This window comes from Lytechinus pictus, chromosome 5 (genome assembly GCF_037042905.1).
Source record: "Lytechinus pictus isolate F3 Inbred chromosome 5, Lp3.0, whole genome shotgun sequence".
NCBI lineage: Eukaryota > Metazoa > Echinodermata > Echinoidea > Temnopleuroida > Toxopneustidae > Lytechinus > Lytechinus pictus.
Window position 1 is genome coordinate 40,113,508 of NC_087249.1, and position 19,920 is coordinate 40,133,427.

A 19,920-nucleotide genomic window follows, 5' to 3' on the forward strand; every position below is an offset into this window, starting at 1 on the left:
CCATATAATGATTTCAAACCTTACTCCATTTCAATATCAGCTCAAATTTTAAATTAAAAGGCTGCACAGAATCTAAAACACTTACTCTTTCCTCGTGGGACATAACGATTAATGTTGTTTAGTCGATTGCTTAAAAACTTGACAGAAACGGCGGACTGCAGAAGGCATTTGACTCCGTAACCTTTAAATATGGCGCCAGACAAACCAAGCCTAATTTGAATTACAAAGGAGCATGACGGTATCGCCAATATTGAACTGTAAAAGCAACCTCCGTTTTTCATTCAATACTTTCAATACAAATAAAAAAAAGTAATATTTCATTTCCAAACAAGCTTTCGTTCAGCGAAACACAGAGGGGGTAAATTGCTGAAAAGGGGGAGAATTCAATAAAGGCGAACTGATACATGATTTGTCAAGCCAATAGAATAGGAAAGAAATTCTAAAGATAAACATTCATACATTTAATACAAATATACCTTCGATTAAACGACCATAATGGAATATCTAATGAAGGCTTTATAAAAAGAAAATTGCGACGTCCCCCTCCCAATTTCCGAATCTTCACCATTTGGAAGAATTGAAAGGCAGGTAACAAGTCTAAATGGTGATATCGTATGGAAATTCATAATTCCTCTCTAAAAATTCAAGAATAATAATGTTAAAGCTCCCGCGGTCAGTGCTGGAAATGAATACCTCCCCCGAAGAACTTTGCACCTGACCCCCACCCCCTCCATGAGAAGAAGTCCTGAGTAATTTAAAATTATCCCGGTATTTTGGGGAGTGACAATTTTTCTTTTCTTGCTTGTTAGATTTCATGGGACGAGAATTTCGACATATTCTACCCCCAAGTTCTCTCGTTTTGTAATCGGCCCGAATCGTTTATTATGTACAGAAATGAACAAAAAAAAAAAAACTTTTTCAGAATAAAAATACACCTTAATAGTAAAGATCAACATTTTGCAAGATCGATGCTTTTATGAAATTAAAAAGTGTCCGCTATACCATGTTGGACACCGTCAATATTGGGGGGGGGGGCTCAATACACCACTGATAAGTCTATAATATTAACAGAGAGATTCTTCAAGAAAAGAATACTTTTTTGTCATATTCTTGCTCTATTTCCCCTTTGTCCTTGGAAAGTCATAACGGATATGAAACTGGAAAACACACCTAAAAGCGTTGATCCCTTGCCTTGATCCATATATTATTTATAAATATGATTTCATGATTCTACAAGGTCGGGGTCGGAGGGGGGGGGGTATTTTGAGAAAAAGAATATCAAGCTCACTTAAGCTTGTTTCCATGATTTATGAATAGAGATAAAAATAGTGTTCATTTTCTTAGAAAGAATATTAAGCCTATTAAATTTGTTCTATTGATTAATTGTAGGATTGATGTATTGATTGATTGACTATTGAATAGAGAATATATCTAATTTCAAATAATAACGGAATTACAAAGTAACGAAAAATATAATACAACAAAATGAAATGGGAACCTCCTAGCTATTAAACAAATCTTGTGAATGAAAATAGATACATGAATATTAATTTTTTTTTTAATATTATAATAAAATAAAAAAATATCTATAATATACAATCATATCTTGGTTTATTTATAATCAAATATAAATATCTTTTAAATTCTATTATCAAAGGAATTAAAGACACTTTCCGCGCTCAATCTTACATTACGAGTGCAATTATTGTCACTGAACCCATTTAATATTTTATTTTGCAGCTTTGGAGAAATCAAACCCAAGTTAATGTACCTAATCATAAGTTTACATATACAGAAAACTACAATGAATCAAATTTTGAAGATTTTCACAGAGTTAGGGAAAATGTGTCGAACCTATAAGTTTATTTGAACTGATTGATATTTTATGAATATACACCCATTAGCAAGATCTATATTCTTAAAGTAGACCTACCTCCCACGTTTGTCATGTTTGTAGGGAAGGTCTTTAATCTTGTTATCTACCATTAATGATATTATCTCTTTTCATACAATAGTGGAGCAATGTGGCCCAGTATATTAGTCTCCGGACCTTGAAAGAGAGGGTCGTGGTTTAGAATCCCAGCCCAGGCTTAATTGTAGCAAAAGAAATTGATCCAAATTGTGCAGCGCTCAACCCAGGTGAGGTAAATGGTATACCTTTGTGAATATTTATTCCTTGAAACGAGATGCGCGTTACAGCTATTCTGCTTAAGCCACGGTAAATATGTTGCATTACTGTAGAACGCTTAGAGAATTCTGATAAAGTTAGTGTTACGCACTAAATAAGCAGGTATAATTATAGTTATTATAATACACACATAACCGCAACGAATAACATAATATTTAAAGTAAGACGATGTCCGAAGTTGTTCTGGAAAGTATGAATATCTGAATTGCTATATCACTTTTAATAATTATATCTTTAAGGCATTGAGGGGGGTCACGTATTGTGTGTTTGAGTTGATAACTTCCGGTTCAAGTTCCGCAAAGGAAGGTGAAACCTTCTATTTTTCCTCTCTGTTTAAAATGTATTTAAGAGGAAGTGGCCCTTGCACTGGATGACCTGAAACCAAACAGACGTCGAATAACATACAATTCGATCAATTTAAATCCGACTGATTCTACTCATAACCCTCAGATCTTCCTGTGTCACTTAACTGAGCAGTCGACCAGACAGTAATCATAATATAGAGGTATTTCCTTAATTCGTTCTGACCTCTGCAGAGTTTTCTATTAATCCCAGAGAGCGATTGAATATCGATTTGTATCCAGCAACGAGAATCTACATTTCTATTTAAAAAAAATAGAGACAAGTATAGTTGGTTATCTGGAGACGTTAACAATCACTCACGTCCTAGGGCAATCGATTCACCATGCCGCTATCGATACCATTTGTTGTTCCCTGTCTGATCGCCTTGTTGAGTTTTCCCGCCAATTTTGCAGCGGACTCCGGATGGCAATCGCACCGGTGTGGAGCCCCGAGCCCTCTCAAACATGGGACCTTATCAATCATTGGAGAGGGGTTGTACGCTTCATTCGCATGTAACCAGGGATTTTCACTGTATGGATCAAGAAAGATACGTTGCCTTGGAAACGGGCAATGGTCGGCTGAAAGTCCAATATGCGTAGGTAAGATTCAGACATTAGTATGCTTAGAAAATAAGGAGAAGTGAAAAAACATTTTTATATGTTAATAAAAATTCCCTAAGTTACATTTACCAAGAGTAGAAATTTCAGTTATTAAACTGCTCTACTACCGGGCCCTGATATCATGGCTATGCTATGTTTTATGCATGAATAAAACACAACATGTCATGATGTCCTTTTCCGACCTAAATGCTGGGCACCAAGCCAGAAGAAACACGGCTCCATTTAAAAAGCCGTGTAACCTTATGATATAACTCGGCCGGGGATCGAACCCACGACCTCCCGTTCATGAGGCGGACCCTCTACCGCTGAAGTACCATGACCGGTTAATGTTAATATTCATAAAGTAAGAAATTTCAGGAATCCTATATTTTTTTAGTCTTAATTGACAAAGAGTTTGGTATACTTTCTTTCATAGATATATAACATCAATTAAACGATCATTGAATCACAAATGTCCGACTTCAAAATTCAAACGACCTGAAGTCTATAAAACCGTCTGATTGCTGTGTTGATTTTCCCGCCAATTATGCATGCCACTATAAGAAAAACAAATGGCCTTTTTATTATTACAATAAATTACAAAGAGTTATTGTTAACAGATTCACAGTCACAATAATATATTCTTTCCTTCGATTCATATCTTATCATAGTACACCATTTTGCATCCCTCATTTCATCATGATTTAATACCAGCCGCTTCCGCTTATAAGTTAACAAGATCAAAGAATATAAGACATGTTATAACCACAACTGGACAATGTTGCTCTTGCGTTGATTTTTCAGCGACTGGCTGTAGTCCGCTACCGAAGTTCCCGAAAGGACGGACCTCGACCCGAATGGACGGAGCCGTAGTGGTCTACAAATGCCCAAAGGGTACCTGGATCCGAGGCTCCAAGACCATCTTCTGCAACGGTGAACGCTGGAACGACACGGTGCCAACTTGCAAGGGTAGCCCCCGACCCAACCCGGATTTCCTGCCCATCTCCAACTGCCCGTTGCCACCGCAGGTCCACAGCGGCGTGGCCGTGAAGGGTTTCGAATACGTGACCTACACGTGTATCAACCGGACGGTACCCACGCTGGGTTCAGGGGTACTGCGGTGTTTGTCGAATGGCGAATGGGATCGGCAACCAGTGGTGTGCGCAAGTAGGTCAATGGAATCAAGGTACTGTCAGATAAATCGTTTTTCTCATTTCGAAACGGAAATAGCAAAAACGAAATAGTGAGTAGAAATTGATTATATTTTCGAGATTTAAAACAGAAAACGGTCATTTTTCAATATTAAATTTTATTAATTTCGAAAAAAACAACGAATCTAACAGTACCTTGATTCAATGGGCCCGTTTCTCAAAAACTTACAACTGTTGTAACTTTGTCATTATGACAGCTACCATGGTAACAGGGCTCGGCAGCCAACCAAAATCAAGGTTTCCTTGGTAGTTGTCATTATGAAAAGCTTACCAAAGTTGTAAATCTTTACGAAAATGGTCTATGTGTTATTCATCAAATCATTCCGACCAGCGGCGTAACAGGGGTCGGTGGCCAGGGGGGGGCAAGAGCCAAAAATTTCCCGGTCATATCATGGTATGAATGCAGGCATAATCATGATAATGGTGTAATGAGGCGACTATTTTGAGAAGGCCAGATATCGCGTATCGGGCAGAATTTATCTTTAAAAAAAGTTGCGAGCGAGCGAAGCGAGCGAGCAAAAATTTTGACGTTTTTAATACAAAAATCCAATTTTGTGATAGATTTTGACATGATTATCTAGAGAATAATATATTTCACTTTTCTCTCTTTATATTCCTTTTTTGTGGTCTGTACGCCACTGTGAACAGGATTCTTTGCGGCAGTAGCGTGAAGAGTAAAAAAAAAAAAACGAGGTGCGCAGTATAGCACATGTGCTAAAAAGTTGCTTTATATAAGTCCCGAGCGAGCGAAGCGAGCGAGAAAAAAATCACCTTATCATGAGAATCTAACTTTGAGCTATTTTTTGACATTATATTCAGTAAATAAAATCATACCCTTCACTTTTCCTTTGCTTTTCTTTCCTCCTTTTTTGTTTGTTCTTGTTTGTAGAACTTTTGGGGCCATGGCCCAATCCTTCCATACGCAGTGCTGTGCGGTTGGGGTCCTTGATATCAAAACCATTTAAACCTCGCAGATTGCCACTATTTTAATCAAATCGCGGGCATATACAGAATATAGCTTTTACACTACACATTTATTCAACCCAGTTGCGTAATGAACCAAATATTTTGAGGCGGCAAAACATAGTAATGTGGGAAAAATTTGTAAAAATTTGTCGCCAGCGTGCAAAGCGAGCTGGAAAAAAATGCCTATTGAAATTAAATTCTAATTATGTGATAGATTTTCCATTATATTCAGCAAATAACCCATTCATTCCATTATACGTTGTCTCCTATAATTTCTTTTATTTCCTCTTGGGTGTGGAACCAAGACCCCTCCCCCTCCTGTATGCCAGTGATTGAACGGGGGCGTTATAGAGCCATTTGAAGGTTATAAATGAAGAGCCCCTACTGTGTGGGGTCTGGGGCAAAGCCCCGGTAGCTTATTTGCATAAAATTTAGCAAGCTTATAGCACAATGTTGTATGCAGTCCATCTTTCTTCCCGCTCTTTAATTTCAATCATCGGCAGCCCGGTCGTGTTGTTATTTTTTTTTGTCCCTTTTGTTTGTTTTCCAATTTTGCTTTTGACTAATTACATTCTACCTTCGTTTCCCGCTACATTGTTTGCCATTTTGTCATCTTTTAATTTATTTCCAACGTGCTAATGCATTATACATAGGCCTACTTCGGAATGATTTGTTCTTTCTCAAATGTTCTTCTTTCGTACATTTTCCCGCTTTCCTTCCTTTTCCATTAAAAAAAAATCTTCGTTTTCTTTTCCCTTTTCTTTTCCTCCTTTCCTTTTCCCCTTTCCTTCCCCTTTCCCTTTCTTTCTCCCTCCTTTTTTTCTTTTTCCCGTTTTTCTTTTATTTTCCCGGTTAAGTCCGCCAGGGGGGGGGGGGCAACTTGCCCCCCTGCCCCCCCCCCCCGCCTGTTACGCCACTGATTCCGACATCCTCCGTGTGAATGCTAACCTACGGATGTATCACTTTTTTGTTGTCTTTTATCATACATGTTGCAAGAATTACAATTATACGATGATAACAATTCATGACAGTGTCTGAGACTACGATAAACTGGTTGATCATATTTAAAAAATAGTAGAAGTACAGAAGTAGAAAAAAGGGGAAGAAAAGAAGCAGAATTAGAAAGTGAAAGTGGGAAAGAGATAGAGAAAAGAAAATGCTAATACTAATGAGACAAAGATTATGATTAAGACAAAAGTAGTAGTAGTAGTAGTAGAATAAGAAGACAACAGAGAAGGTGAATGACAACAATGATACAATGTTGACGATGTTCCTGTTGCTGCTGATTATCATTCTTACGATAATGATGATGATAATGATGATGATGATGATGATAATAATAATAATGATGATGATGATGATGATGATAATAATGATGATGATGATGATGATGATAATAATAATAATGATGATAATAATGATGATGATGATGATAATAGTAATGATGATGATGATAATAATAATAATAATGAGATGATGATGATGATAATAATGATGATGATAATATTTATGATGATGATGATGATAATAATTATAATGATGATGATGATAATGATGATAATAATAATAATGATGATGATGATCATCATCATCATCATGATGAAGATGATGAGTGACGATTCTGATGACCTTGTATAGTCGGTCTGATACACATAACCACACCAAGTATTCAAATTCAGAACCAGGGTGTCCTCGTCTAACCGAGCCTCCGAATGGACTGGTCATCGAGAAATTCGGCCTCTCTGTGCTGGAGTTCCGCTGCTACCTCAACTTCCACCTTCTTGGCCCCTCCATCCTGTTCTGTGACGGCCAGAGATGGAACGGAACCGCACCTTCCTGCGTCCAGGAGCTCCCACCGGACCCCTCACCCCGTCCTGGAGCCGGAATCCTTCCTGAATTCACGGTCGAGGACGGTACCAGCTGTGGTCAGTCTAGAGCCATCCGGCATGGTCAACCAAGTTATTCTACCGAGTTGGATGACAGGGGGAATACCTACTGGGCCGTGGAGTACATATGTGATCCTGGATATCGGGTGCTGATGAATGACAGGCTGTTCTGTTCTGCAGGAGTCTGGATTGGTGAACTACCTCAGTGTGTTGGTATATATGCTCCTAATGATCTTTCAGATTAGCTGGTTTTACGGTTTCTACGTTGAAAAAGCCCAAGGACAGTAAAAAGCCATATCTTTACTTTCCCTTCATTTCATGTTAACATAGTGGGTATAAAACTGGCTTTGAACATTCTCTACCTAACCGTACAAAGACGACAACTTTGACAAGAACAGTGACATGCAGCCGCAACAATGACAGACAACAAAAACAACAACAACAACAACAACAACAACTACTACTACTACTACTACTACTACTACTACTACTACTACTACTACTACTACTACTACTACTACTACTACTACTACTACTACTACTACTGGTCGTTCTACTAATTTATGAAATATGAAATACATAATACATCCGATGTGTCGACAGTAAAAAATATGCACCAAGAGGTTTGATAATTCTAAGATTTAACACATCAATCCCTAAAACGGATAAAAATGCAAATTAATCATTTATCGCCGGCCCCTTTCAAATAAATGAAATAAGAGATACTTTGACATGAAGAAATATTTTTCGAGACTAATGCTAACGATCATTTCCTTCCAGCGTTCTGTGGCATTAATAACGGGGGCTGTTCACACTACTGTCTTAGTATCAATGGACGAGCCACTTGTACCTGTAGACCGGGATACAGACTTCACATAAATGGAAGGAGCTGTAATGGTGAGTGTAAACAGGGCCCCGGCTAACAAGTAATTCCGATAAAGTCAAATTAAACTCAAAGCGATTGGTCTAAAATAGAAATGAAGAATTGAGATTCGAGATGTTATTCTTTCCGATAGCAACAAAATACAATCGAAGTAGCAAAATGTCACACAAAGTTCTGTGTCAGTCGTTGTAATACATAAAAATTAAAAATATATGAAAAAAAAGAAGCTCCAGTGACTTTTGCTAGTAAGTAAAAGAAAAAGAAAAAGCAATGCTTGTATGGGAACCAAGCCCTGTAACTTAGTTTCCTACTGTACTATGAGCAATTTGTAAAATTGTTATAATACAGAGTAACGGTTGACAGTCCCTAAAAACACTAAACAATATAGATATCACTTGACTACGCAACCTAGATCAAAAGCAATTTGGATTGATTTAAGTCTATCTCAATGCTTTGTAAGATACAATAACAAGCGCTACAGAGGATAGGGGAACCACCACCCCTTGGTTTTTGATAAGTGAAGGAAAAGAATGAAAAGGAGGAAGAAGAAATAAGAAATAAGAGTATTAAAAGAGAGGTCCGAGTCATGTAACTTTACGTTATCCAGATTATTCAACTGACAAAATGGCGCCCGCTTAGCACATCTTGTCCACAACCTTTAGAAGTATACTGACGTCGCCTCTGTCATTAACGGACGTCCGCTGTTCATTTTTTTGAATTGTTTGTATCCAGTGCAAACGTGCTACTGTCAGACATAGAGATCGATTGACATGGCTTAAAGCGTAGTGAGAATAGACCATTTCATCTATTAAAACTTGGAAGTACTTTAAGATATTGACCCATATCCTAAACTCAGTTTAGTTTAAACTCTGGGACCGTTTCATCAACAATTTTGTCCCAAAGTTGTCATATTTGAGTGACATCTTTCCTTGATTCTGATTGGCTGAGAAGCACCGTTACTACGGCAAATATCATTTCCTTTCATGAAACGCTTCTCAGGTCTAAAAATGTGGTTCAATCTATCACCTCATTCGAAACTCAAATTATCAATATCTTTCAGGAAATAGTAACTGAAATAGTTTTATTCACCATTTACGTACGATGAAACAAAATATTCAACATGTGAAACGTTCAATGTAAACCAATTAAGGAACTTTCCGGCTTCCCATAATTTTAACACAAAGTTAGACTCACATTGTCTAGGTTAAACTGGACTTCAGAGTACGGGCCATTGTTATTAAAGACCAATATCAGCAAACCTTTTTTTTGTTATCACCGCCTTTTCTTAGATGTGAATGAGTGCGCTCCGAACAGTGGACGGGGACCGTGTGCGGAGTTCTGCAATAATTTAGCTGGTGGATTCGCATGCAGGTGCCAACGAGGATATCGGCTCAATGAAGACGGACATTCGTGCTCATGTATGTGACATTTCTATCTAATCAAATTGATCTTACTGATATTATCATGTCACAGTCACACATCGTAGTGACTGTGACAGAGGGCGTATAAAGTCTTATACCCATGAAACTACCCTGTAATTATTATCATAAGCCTCACTATACTAATTTAAAGCGCCATCATGTAATAATACAGATATATGAATAATCATCTTACAAATACATAAACATTAATTTCGTCACCCTGTAATTATCATATACATGTATTTGTCTTATCACCTTACAATCAGAGTAGACTCGTCAGCTTGTAATTATACATGCATTAGATTCGTCACCTTATAATTACAGTAGACTCGTCACCCTGTAATTATACATGTATTTGACTCGTCACCTTGTAATTACATGAGACTCGTCACCTTGTAATTATACATTATTCAACTCGTCACCTTATATTTACAACAGATTCGTCACCTTGTTATTATACATGTATTTGACTCGTCTCCTTATATTTACAGTAGACTCGTCACCCTGTAATTATACATGCATTTGACTCGTGACCTTGTAATTACAGTAGACTCGTCACCTTGTAATTATACAGTGCGTCCCACAAAAAACGAAATCGAGATTTATCGATCTTTATCTGCTCTTTAATTTGATACCTCAATTACAGAAAATGGTCAAGAAATAACAAAGTTCTGGTTATTTGAAATAAGGCTTGAATTTCAATAATTTCATAGAATGAAGAGGTTTTACAGGCGAGCGTTCCGAGTCACTCGACACTCCGTTTTGTTGACAATTAGCCATGCATTAAGTCTTTTGTTAACCATGCGATAGCTTCTGTGGGAAACCGGTATATACGTTTATTTAATGAAATTATGGAAATACAAGCCTTGTTTCGAGGGAACATAACTTTTTTATTTAATCGACCATTTTTTGTGAGTAAGGTATCAAATAAAAGAGCAGATATTGAACTTTTTATGCATGTGATTTTCTTTTTGAAATTCAGATACCCCGCATAAATGAGTTTTTGGTATCCTTTCTTCAAATTGTTTTTGCTCACTCATGCGTGAATGAGGAATAATCTAAGTAATATCAGATGAAAGAGGAGATTCTAAGCTTTACATTGGTAGGTCATTTGTCTATTGTATTTGTGATTAAGTTATGATAAATCATCGCTTAATCTCGGTTTCGTTTTTTCTGGGACGCACTGTATATGTACTTGACTCGTCACCTTATATTTACAGTAGACTCGTCACCCTGTAATTATACATGCATTTGACTCGTCTCCTTATATTTAAAGTAGACTCGTCACCCTGTAATTATACATGTATTAGACTCATCACCTTATAATCATAGTAGACTCCTCATCCTGTAATTATACATGTATTTGACTCGTCACCTTGTAATTACAGTAGACTCGTCACCTTGTTATTATACATGTATTTGACTCGTCTCCTTATATTGACAGTAGACTCGTCACCCTGTAATTATACATGCATTTGACTCGTGACCTTGTAATTACAGTAGACTCGTCACCTTGTAATTATACATGTACTTGACTCGTCACCTTATATTTACAGTAGACTCGACACCCTAGAATTATACGTTCATGTACTAAAATCGTCACCTTATAATTACAGTACACTCGCCACCCTGTAGTTATACATGTATTAGACTCGTCGCCTTATAATTACAGTAGACTCGTCACCCTTAATTTTACATTTTTTAAACTCGTCACATTATAATTACAACAGACTCGTGACCCTGTAATTATACAGGCATTAGATTGGTCACATCATAATTACAGTAAGCTCGTCACCTTGTAATTTTACGTGTATTAGACTCGTTACATTATTATTACAGTAGACTCGTCACCTTGTAAGTCTGTAACTGTACATGCATTAGACTCGTCGCCTTACACTTAGACTCGTCACCGTTTAATTATGCATGTAGATTAGATATGGTATCCTCTTTTTATTCAGGTATAATACTGGTCACCTCATATTTACAGTAACCCTGTGATTTTACACACATTAAACTTTTCACCCTGTAGGTGTAATTCTGGGTCACCTTATAATTAAAGAAATATTAGACACGTCAACATGTAATTATACAGGCAAAATACTCGTCAGCCTGCAATCAAATTTGTATAAGTCTCGTCAACATCATATTTGTAACCAAATGATAACGGGTAACGAGTATCAAAATAACCCTTTACTTACAGACCAACCTACGGATCCTTGCTCTCGAATCCGCTGCGCGTACGGAACATGTGTGTCCGTCAACGGATCTGCGTCGTGCCAATGTCCCCGAGGGTTCGTACTATCTCGAGATTTGCGGACATGCCAAGGTAATGCTTGAACAGAAAACCATGAAACTGAGATTTCGATATTTTGTTCTAGTTCATCGTTTGAAAATGCATTTTCAAAGAAGCAATTATTTTCCATGATCTGTATTCGATTCATTTCCATTACATATTTACATATACATCCAGCACAACATATTCCAGTACCCACGTTGTGATTATCCATATCCATATGTTGATTCATTGTGATAGTGTGATGGTGAGAAGAGGTGATCCTCTTCTCACTCTTCTCACCAAGTGGCGATTACCCATTCGAATGGTGCTGCAAAAAGCAACCATTTTCCCAGAGACGTCGTGCCTGAAAACGCGAGAGCTTTTTGGACACTTTTTTTCTGGATGCGAATACGGACATATGATGTCAGGGGCGGGGGTGATGTCTTTAAATGACGGTAAATTTGCGTATTAACCATCTGATTTAAAGATAGATAACCCCTCCCGGGATTCAAGAGGGCACTGTGAGACATCTTCATTACAAAGATCAATCATCAGCCACAGACGCTGCGCGACTTTTGGCGCTGGTCCAATAATTTTTCTCTTTTTTTTTGGGGGGGGGGGGGGTGCTGGTTCAAACATCTGCTGACTTCACTTCACATAAGAAGCCGGAGCCAACTGGCCACGAACTTCGAACGGCAACGAAGCATACGCGAACTGAGAATCGTCAGAGTTCGGGTATTCCGAACATGGCATCTGCGTAAGCGCCGAAAAACGTTGGTGTCAATAGCCAGCTGGCACAGACTGCAGCACATACGAATGTCCGGCAGCGCCCTCTTTAATCCAGTAAGTGATAACCTTTAAAGGCCGCCGCACACCCGATGGGTCAACGATCCGATTTTGGAACAAATCGCATTTTGCTCATTGTCTGAAAATGTAAATGAAAATTATCTTTTTGGTTGAGGTTCAAAAACTGAAGGAATACTAACATAACAATTTTTAACGATTGTAAGCTCTAATAAGGGCCAAATTATTATCAAATCGAAGCCATTCGTACGGTTTCCATGATGTCATTACGACTAGATATTATATTCGCTTTTATTCTAATAAGGATGATAGCATAGTCACATATTTGAAAAGTAAGATATTAAATGTCTCAATATTAGATTCAAATACGTTTTATTTCACAGTCGAGTCGCAGACTAATATTGTCAGGTGGTGACCTTAACACCCCCGTTTTATTAGTATGGCTGAATGATGGAGCAAATTGAAATATCAGACTGTTCCATAGCATTTCTTTTCTGATGAATCACAGCCACACATATGCGTCCATCCATTACCACAACATCTCTTTCACCCTCCTACCCACCTTTTCATCCACCTTTCCATCCATTTCTCTCAGACATTGATGAATGTGACACCATGAGAGCACGGTGTGAGTACGAATGTCGGAACACGTACGGGAGCTACCAGTGTCTCTGCCCGTCAGGATGGGCGTTGACAGACGGCGAGAGGTGTAGAGGTAGGCATGGCACCAACAAGAAGGCCTATACATCATCGCGATACCAAATAGAACACCATTAGACAATGTACTAAGAAATTCCGCATGAGATAAAAAAAAAAGACGAGGAAACTGCTATTCCGGTTCATCAATGTTCGACAAAGACCTCCAAGCTGCTCTTTGTTATATGACGGGCATTTTGAATAGTTTATTGTATTTTTTAATCTGTCGCGAAAATTCCCTAATATACAGTGCGTCCCAGAAAAAACGAAACCGAGATTTAGCGATAATTTATCATAACTTAATCACAAATAAAATAGACAAATGACCTACCAATGTAAAGCTTAGAATCTCCTCTTTCATCTGATATTACTTAGATTATTTCTCCTTCACGCATGAGTGAGCAAAACAATTTGAAGAGGGGATACCAAAAAGTCATTTGGCGGGTTGTATCTGGCTTTCAAAAGGAAAATCACATTTTTCAAAAGTTCAATATCTGCTCTTTAATTTGATACCTCAATTACAGAAAATGGTCAAGAAATAACAAAGTTCTGGTTATTCAATAAGGCTTGAATTTCAATAATTTCATAAAATGAAGAAGTTTTACAGGCTAGCGTTCAAACTCACTCGGCACTCCGTTTTGTTGACGATCAGCCATGCATTGAGTCTTTTGTTAACAATGCGATAGCTTCTGTGGGAAACCGGTGATAACAGTTTATTTAATGAAATTATGGAAATTCAAGCCTTATTTCAAATAACCAGAACTTTGTTATTTCTTGACCATTTTCTGTAATTGAGGTATCAAATTAAAGAGCAGATATTGAACTTTTAAGACTTGTGATTTTCTTTTTGAAATTCAGATACCCCCCGCCAAATGAATTTTTGGTATCCTTTCTTCAAATTATTTTTGCTCACTCATGCGTGAATAAGGAATAATCTAAGTAATATCAGATGAAAGAGGAGATTCTAAGCTTTACATTGGTAGGTCATTTGTCTATTTTATTTGTGATTAAGTTATGATAAATCATCGCTAAATCTCGGTTTCGTTTTTTTCTGGGACGCACTGTATAGGCTCGTAGGTACTATGATTTCTCGCTTTAACAATGGATAATCATGTTGATTTGCTTTCTATAAGTACATTAAATGCACGTCATCTAGCATTCACGTTGATTGTCCTAAATGATCAAAGTGTGAATTAGATAAAGCTGATATTATCTCAACCCAGACAAAATACACGAGAGGCGAGTATATGCAGTTTCCGTGGAGTTTAATACAAATTTGTTTCCGAAGAGCATCTTCCAAATGATGTATACCGAAATGTAAAATGATATGTTGTAAAATAAAGCCAAGATAATAGTATTTAACAATCAAAACATAATAAATATAAACGTATAAGCCTCTTGAGATGTGTCATATGCGAAAAAATTAAACCAATCTCCTCAAATGTCAATTAAAACAGTAAAAGTTGATATGTCATGTGTGTACCGTGAAAAAGACTAAACTTAAAATTTTAAAACCAATGTGGTATTCCACTAACTGTTATGAATAGAAGTACATTTTTTTTCTTGATGATTTAGGGTAGGTGTATTTTCATTATAGTATGTAGTAATAAAATCATAACAAGCACACATATCCACCCGGTAACCAAAATACACACAACACACACATAAATACATTCTCTTAAACAGAGCTATTGTGATTTGCTAAAACACATACCATTTTTCTAGTTTGACTGCATCAAATTGACCATTCGTATACAACAACAAAAAAGAATCAATTTATAGGTCAAGTCCACCCCAGAAAAATGTTGATTTGAATGAAAAAGAGTAAAATCAAACTAGCATAACGCTGAAAATTTCATCAAAATCGGATGTAAAATAAGAAAATTATGGCATTTGAAAATTTCGCTTATTTTTCACAAAACAGTGATATGCACAACTCAGTGTCATGCAAATGAGTCAGTCGATGATGTCCATCACTCACTATTTTATTTTATTTCTTTATTGTTTGAATTATACAATATTTAATTTTTACAGATTCGATATAAAAGGTCAACTTGACTGTACCATATAGTATTAAACAATGCTAATTCCACATAATCAGGGAGGAATTGATCATTGTTTCACTTGACAATGAGGAGAAAATTACAATATTTCACATTTCATATAATGAAATACAAAAGAAATAGTGAGTAGATGATGTCATCAGTCTCCTCATTTGCATACTGACCGGGATGTGCATATAACTATTTTGTGAAATTAAGCGAAACTTTAAAATGTCATAACTTACTTTTTTTACATCCGATTTTGATGAAATTTTCAGTGTTATGCTTATTGGGTTTTCTCTTTTTTATTCAAATCAACTTTTTGTTGGGTTGAACTTGTACTTTAACAAGGACTACTTAAATTTAAAGCAAATACCAGCAGCCTTGTACAAATAGCATCACCTCAAGTTCTCAGCTATTCAAATCTGGCCAGGCTCCTGACCCACAAGTCACAAGCATTCTAAGCAGTGTAGTCGTGTAATTTAGGCCCATTTGAAGGATAATAAACTACTAGTAATAAACGACTCGATACATTCATAGTTGTTACCGATGTTGTTACTAAGCTAGTAGCTAAACAAATAGTTTTCTCTCAAAACATTTTGGTTTATCTATTTCCAATGATATTATAGGCTAATTTATTTATTTATTTATTTCATAAGAAATACGCAGAAACGTATTAATGGCGACATCTCTCAAACTATGATAAAAACAGTGATAAAATGAATATTTTGATTGAATATCCAGTTTCGTACATGAAAATATGAGACCGACCGATGATAATAAACACTGAGCATTCGGCAGAGTGAATGCGAATTGCGATATTATCATTTCTTATTACTTCGCTGATGTGTAAATCCTTGGGCGTAATGACTTTCTGCTGAAATGAGTACAATTTCATAAGTATGATGTGACAACTCAACCATTTCTTGATTTATTCACCAGTAGTTATAGAAACCACCTTATCAGTGCAGATACAGCAAATAAATGCACGGTGTAATATCTTTTTTTTAAATTATAAAGTGGCAAGATACAACACAACATATTCTATTTAAAGTTGGTCACAGTTTGGTATTCGGGTGACACGACACTTGCTCCGGCGACAATTGCTCTTGGCTTTATCTCGTCTAAGATATAGCATTGCAATAGGGTTTTGTGTTGGGTTAAGGGTCAGGTTTAGGTTAGGGTTAGGGCATAGTGTTAAATTCAGGGTTTGAAGTTGGTTATTCCAATAATGTGTGGAATTTGCAGCGGAACAAGTCACCGGAGCAAATCGTTTATATTACCTTACAAATAAATGTGGTCGATAGTTAAAAGAAAACAGCTCGGCGTATAAACATATGAAATATATCAAAAACCATAGGAGAAAAAAACTAAAAATTCATACATTTCCATATATACTGCATTTCGCAAGTTACCCATGACCTCATGTACGGCTAGTGACCCGTCGCGACCCGTTCTGGTACTGAATTTTCAATCTTTTAACGTAATACTTTGCCATGGTAAAAAAAAAAATCAAAATCGAATTTTCCATCATATAAGATGCGTATTGGTAATTGGAATTATGATTTACAGAAATAGGATTTCAACCTCACCCACTGGGAGGCAAATGGTTTAAATTTGTTGGTTAAACGATCAAGAAAAAATGAGGAAAAACAAATAAAATGAAAGGATAAGGGGGGAACATTAAATTATTTTTTAACAATTAAGTCAGTCTATTACAAAATCAAATTATAATTTAAAGAAAGTAAAATTTTCATTCTCTCGCGGCTTCTTAATAGAAAATCCCCCCTCCAGCCATTTTTATTGTTGTTGGTCATTACGCCACTAAAATAATTAATTATTAATGTTCCGACAATTTGCCAACAATGTTTAATGAATCGAATGTCGTGATTTCACTCTAGAATGTGACATCAATACGTACGTGAGTTCTAACGGGAAACGGTGTTTGGCCTGCCCTGATAATTCCAGAACCAATGGATCCGGTAAAACATCGATTGTAGCATGCGTCTGTGAAGAAGGCTACGAGAAAAACCCGGGAACAAGATCATGTGACGGTAAGATAATAAAAAAACGATCCGAATCCTTTAAAAAGTGAACACGTATTTACTCTTTTAATTTGGTCTTAATATAGCATATTCAAAATGTGAAGAAGTTTAATCACTTGGTTTCGAGGTCGTGTTTTAGTATAAAATATAAAAATGATGAAACCTAGTTTTGAATATCACTCAAAGTATCAATATCCTTCTTTATCCTAAGATTCGTTTTCATACTTTTTGATCTACAGACAAATTTTCTCAGATAAATACCAAACTATCAACTGCCCATTCATGGTTTGTATTTGAAAATCAATACTTTGACTGCGCGAAACATATATAGATCTAAACATGTTTTCAAACGAATTTTGCAATGAATCCCATTTTTATCTTCGAATGTTATCATTATTACCATAACGGATTTGCGATTCGACATAATATAGGCGCGATTTAAGTTCCACGACCTTGCCACTGATGCAAAATTATCCTACTCTCCCTAGCTAGCGCTGCGTTCTCCTACATTCATTTTGATAAGTTACACGATGGAACCGAATATTAACATTTAGAATGCAAATGATATTTCATATGTGGACGAATGTTATATTCATTTCAATTAGGAATTCTTGATACGATGTAGAAATGGAGGTTTTAAATTCCACAACGTAGTCTAGTACGCGGAATCGTATATACCCTAAACCGCTCCGTTCTCCTCCTTACACAGCGTCGTGATCTTGCATCAGATGATGTTAAAGGGGTACTCCCATCTGAAAACATTTAATCTAAATAAAATAGAGTAAAATTCACAGAGCAAAATACTGAAAATTTCATCAAAGTCGGATAATAAATTACGAAGTTATTGAATTTTAAAGTTTAGCAATATTTTGGGAAAAGAGTTATATGCACATCGTCATGAATATTCATTAGGTGGGTTGATGATGTCACATCCCCACTATCCATTTTCTTATGTTATTACATGATATCATAATTTGTTTCATTTTTTCATTCATTTGTGAATAATGTATCTCCATTATAATGAAATAAGTTACAGCAATGAATATCCAATGCACTAAATCAGTTCCAGTCTAATTTTTTTCCGTTCTTGGTAGAAAAAGTTTGAATAAACCTAATTTCATATAATAAAATACTAACGAACATGTGGGGATATGACATCATCAGCCCACCTAAAGAATATTCATGAAGACATGCCTAGAAATGTTTTACCGGAATAATGCAAATATTTAAAATACCATAAATTTGTTATTCCTCGTCCGATTTTGACCAAATTTTCAGTGTTTTGTTTATCTGATTTTTCTTTATATGTTTAAATATGATTATTTTCAGCCCGGATCATCCCTTTAATTGCGATCCGACGCAACTTCACATAGCACTGAAATTTTAATCCTATAGCCTATCATCACAGTTAAAACTTACCGCGTCGCCGCTAATTTGTTGAAAACGTAAAATTGCCTGACAACAGTTGCAAAAAAAAAAAGGATTGATGGCACAGGGTGGACTACCTGACGCATACGCTAGGCTGATCCCCCCATCAGAATATTCCGCGTAGTGGAGGAAAATCTCAAGCTCCCTCACGATGAATGAATGCATGTCATGGCCCTGCATGGAAGCGGGGTGTCGGGGATGCTGAATCAAGATTGACAATAGGCAGCACCCCATAAAAATCACATAGGTATGCTAAAAAGTAGAGAAATTAACCAACCAAAGTCACATTCATTATATTGTCAACCCCCCGTTTTTGGTTTGTCAGATTTTTCTTCAAAACCACCACCCCCTATTAAAAATTCGTCCCCAGGACCCTGATGAATGCGATACTTTTCTTTATACATTATCAGATATAAATGAGTGCACCACACGTAATGGAGGATGTCAGCACTTATGTGAGAATACAGATGGTTCCTACTTCTGCAAGTGCATGCCCGGATATACATTAGACACGGCGGATCAACATTCGTGTATAGGTAAGGTGCTCGCATTGATTTAATTGAATTAGCATATATACTCCATTCAATTTGAAATATATACTCCACATATTACGTTTAGAATATTGCGAATTCGACATTCTAAATATTCATCAGGTGATAAACAATGCCTTGTTCATCATTCACTGAAGAAAAAATTCACTTGATACAGTCGTAAAAAGTATACCCAGGTAACAATTCAGCGTTGGACCAACGTTGGATCAACGTTGGGAATTTTTTTCCCAACGTTGCATCATCAATAGAAGTGCACGCGCATACATCGTCAGACCAACAACATTTCCAACGTCAGTTCAACGTTGTCCAGCAACAATGTTTCAACGTTGTCTGGCAACGTTGATCCAATGTTGGCTAAATAGTCAAATACAACATTGCTACAACGTTGGTAAGCAACGTTGCATCATCGATAGAAGTGCACGTCCATACATCGTCAGACCAACAACATTTCCAACGTCAGTTCAACGTTGTCCACCATCAATGCTTCAACGTTGGTATAATGTCGGCTGAGTCATCAATAACAGCGTTGCTGCAACGTTGATGGGCAACGTTGAAGCAGCGATGGACGTGCACTTGCATACAT

At 36.7% G+C, this 19,920-nt stretch overlaps 1 protein-coding gene across 1 annotated transcript; it reads left to right on the forward strand.

Annotated features, from left to right (window-relative positions):
* Positions 1–2,598: 2,598 nt before the first annotated feature.
* Positions 2,599–19,345, forward strand: LOC129262000 (CUB and sushi domain-containing protein 3-like). The gene is made up of 9 exons (XM_064099506.1): positions 2,599–3,129; positions 3,934–4,296; positions 6,986–7,405; positions 7,973–8,089; positions 9,365–9,493; positions 11,697–11,822; positions 13,171–13,290; positions 17,215–17,367; positions 19,197–19,345. Exons 1-9 carry the CDS (start codon positions 2,874–2,876, stop codon positions 19,343–19,345), a joined length of 1,833 nt encoding a protein of 610 aa, XP_063955576.1. The 5' UTR covers positions 2,599–2,873.
* The last annotated feature ends 575 nt before the right edge of the window (positions 19,346–19,920 follow it).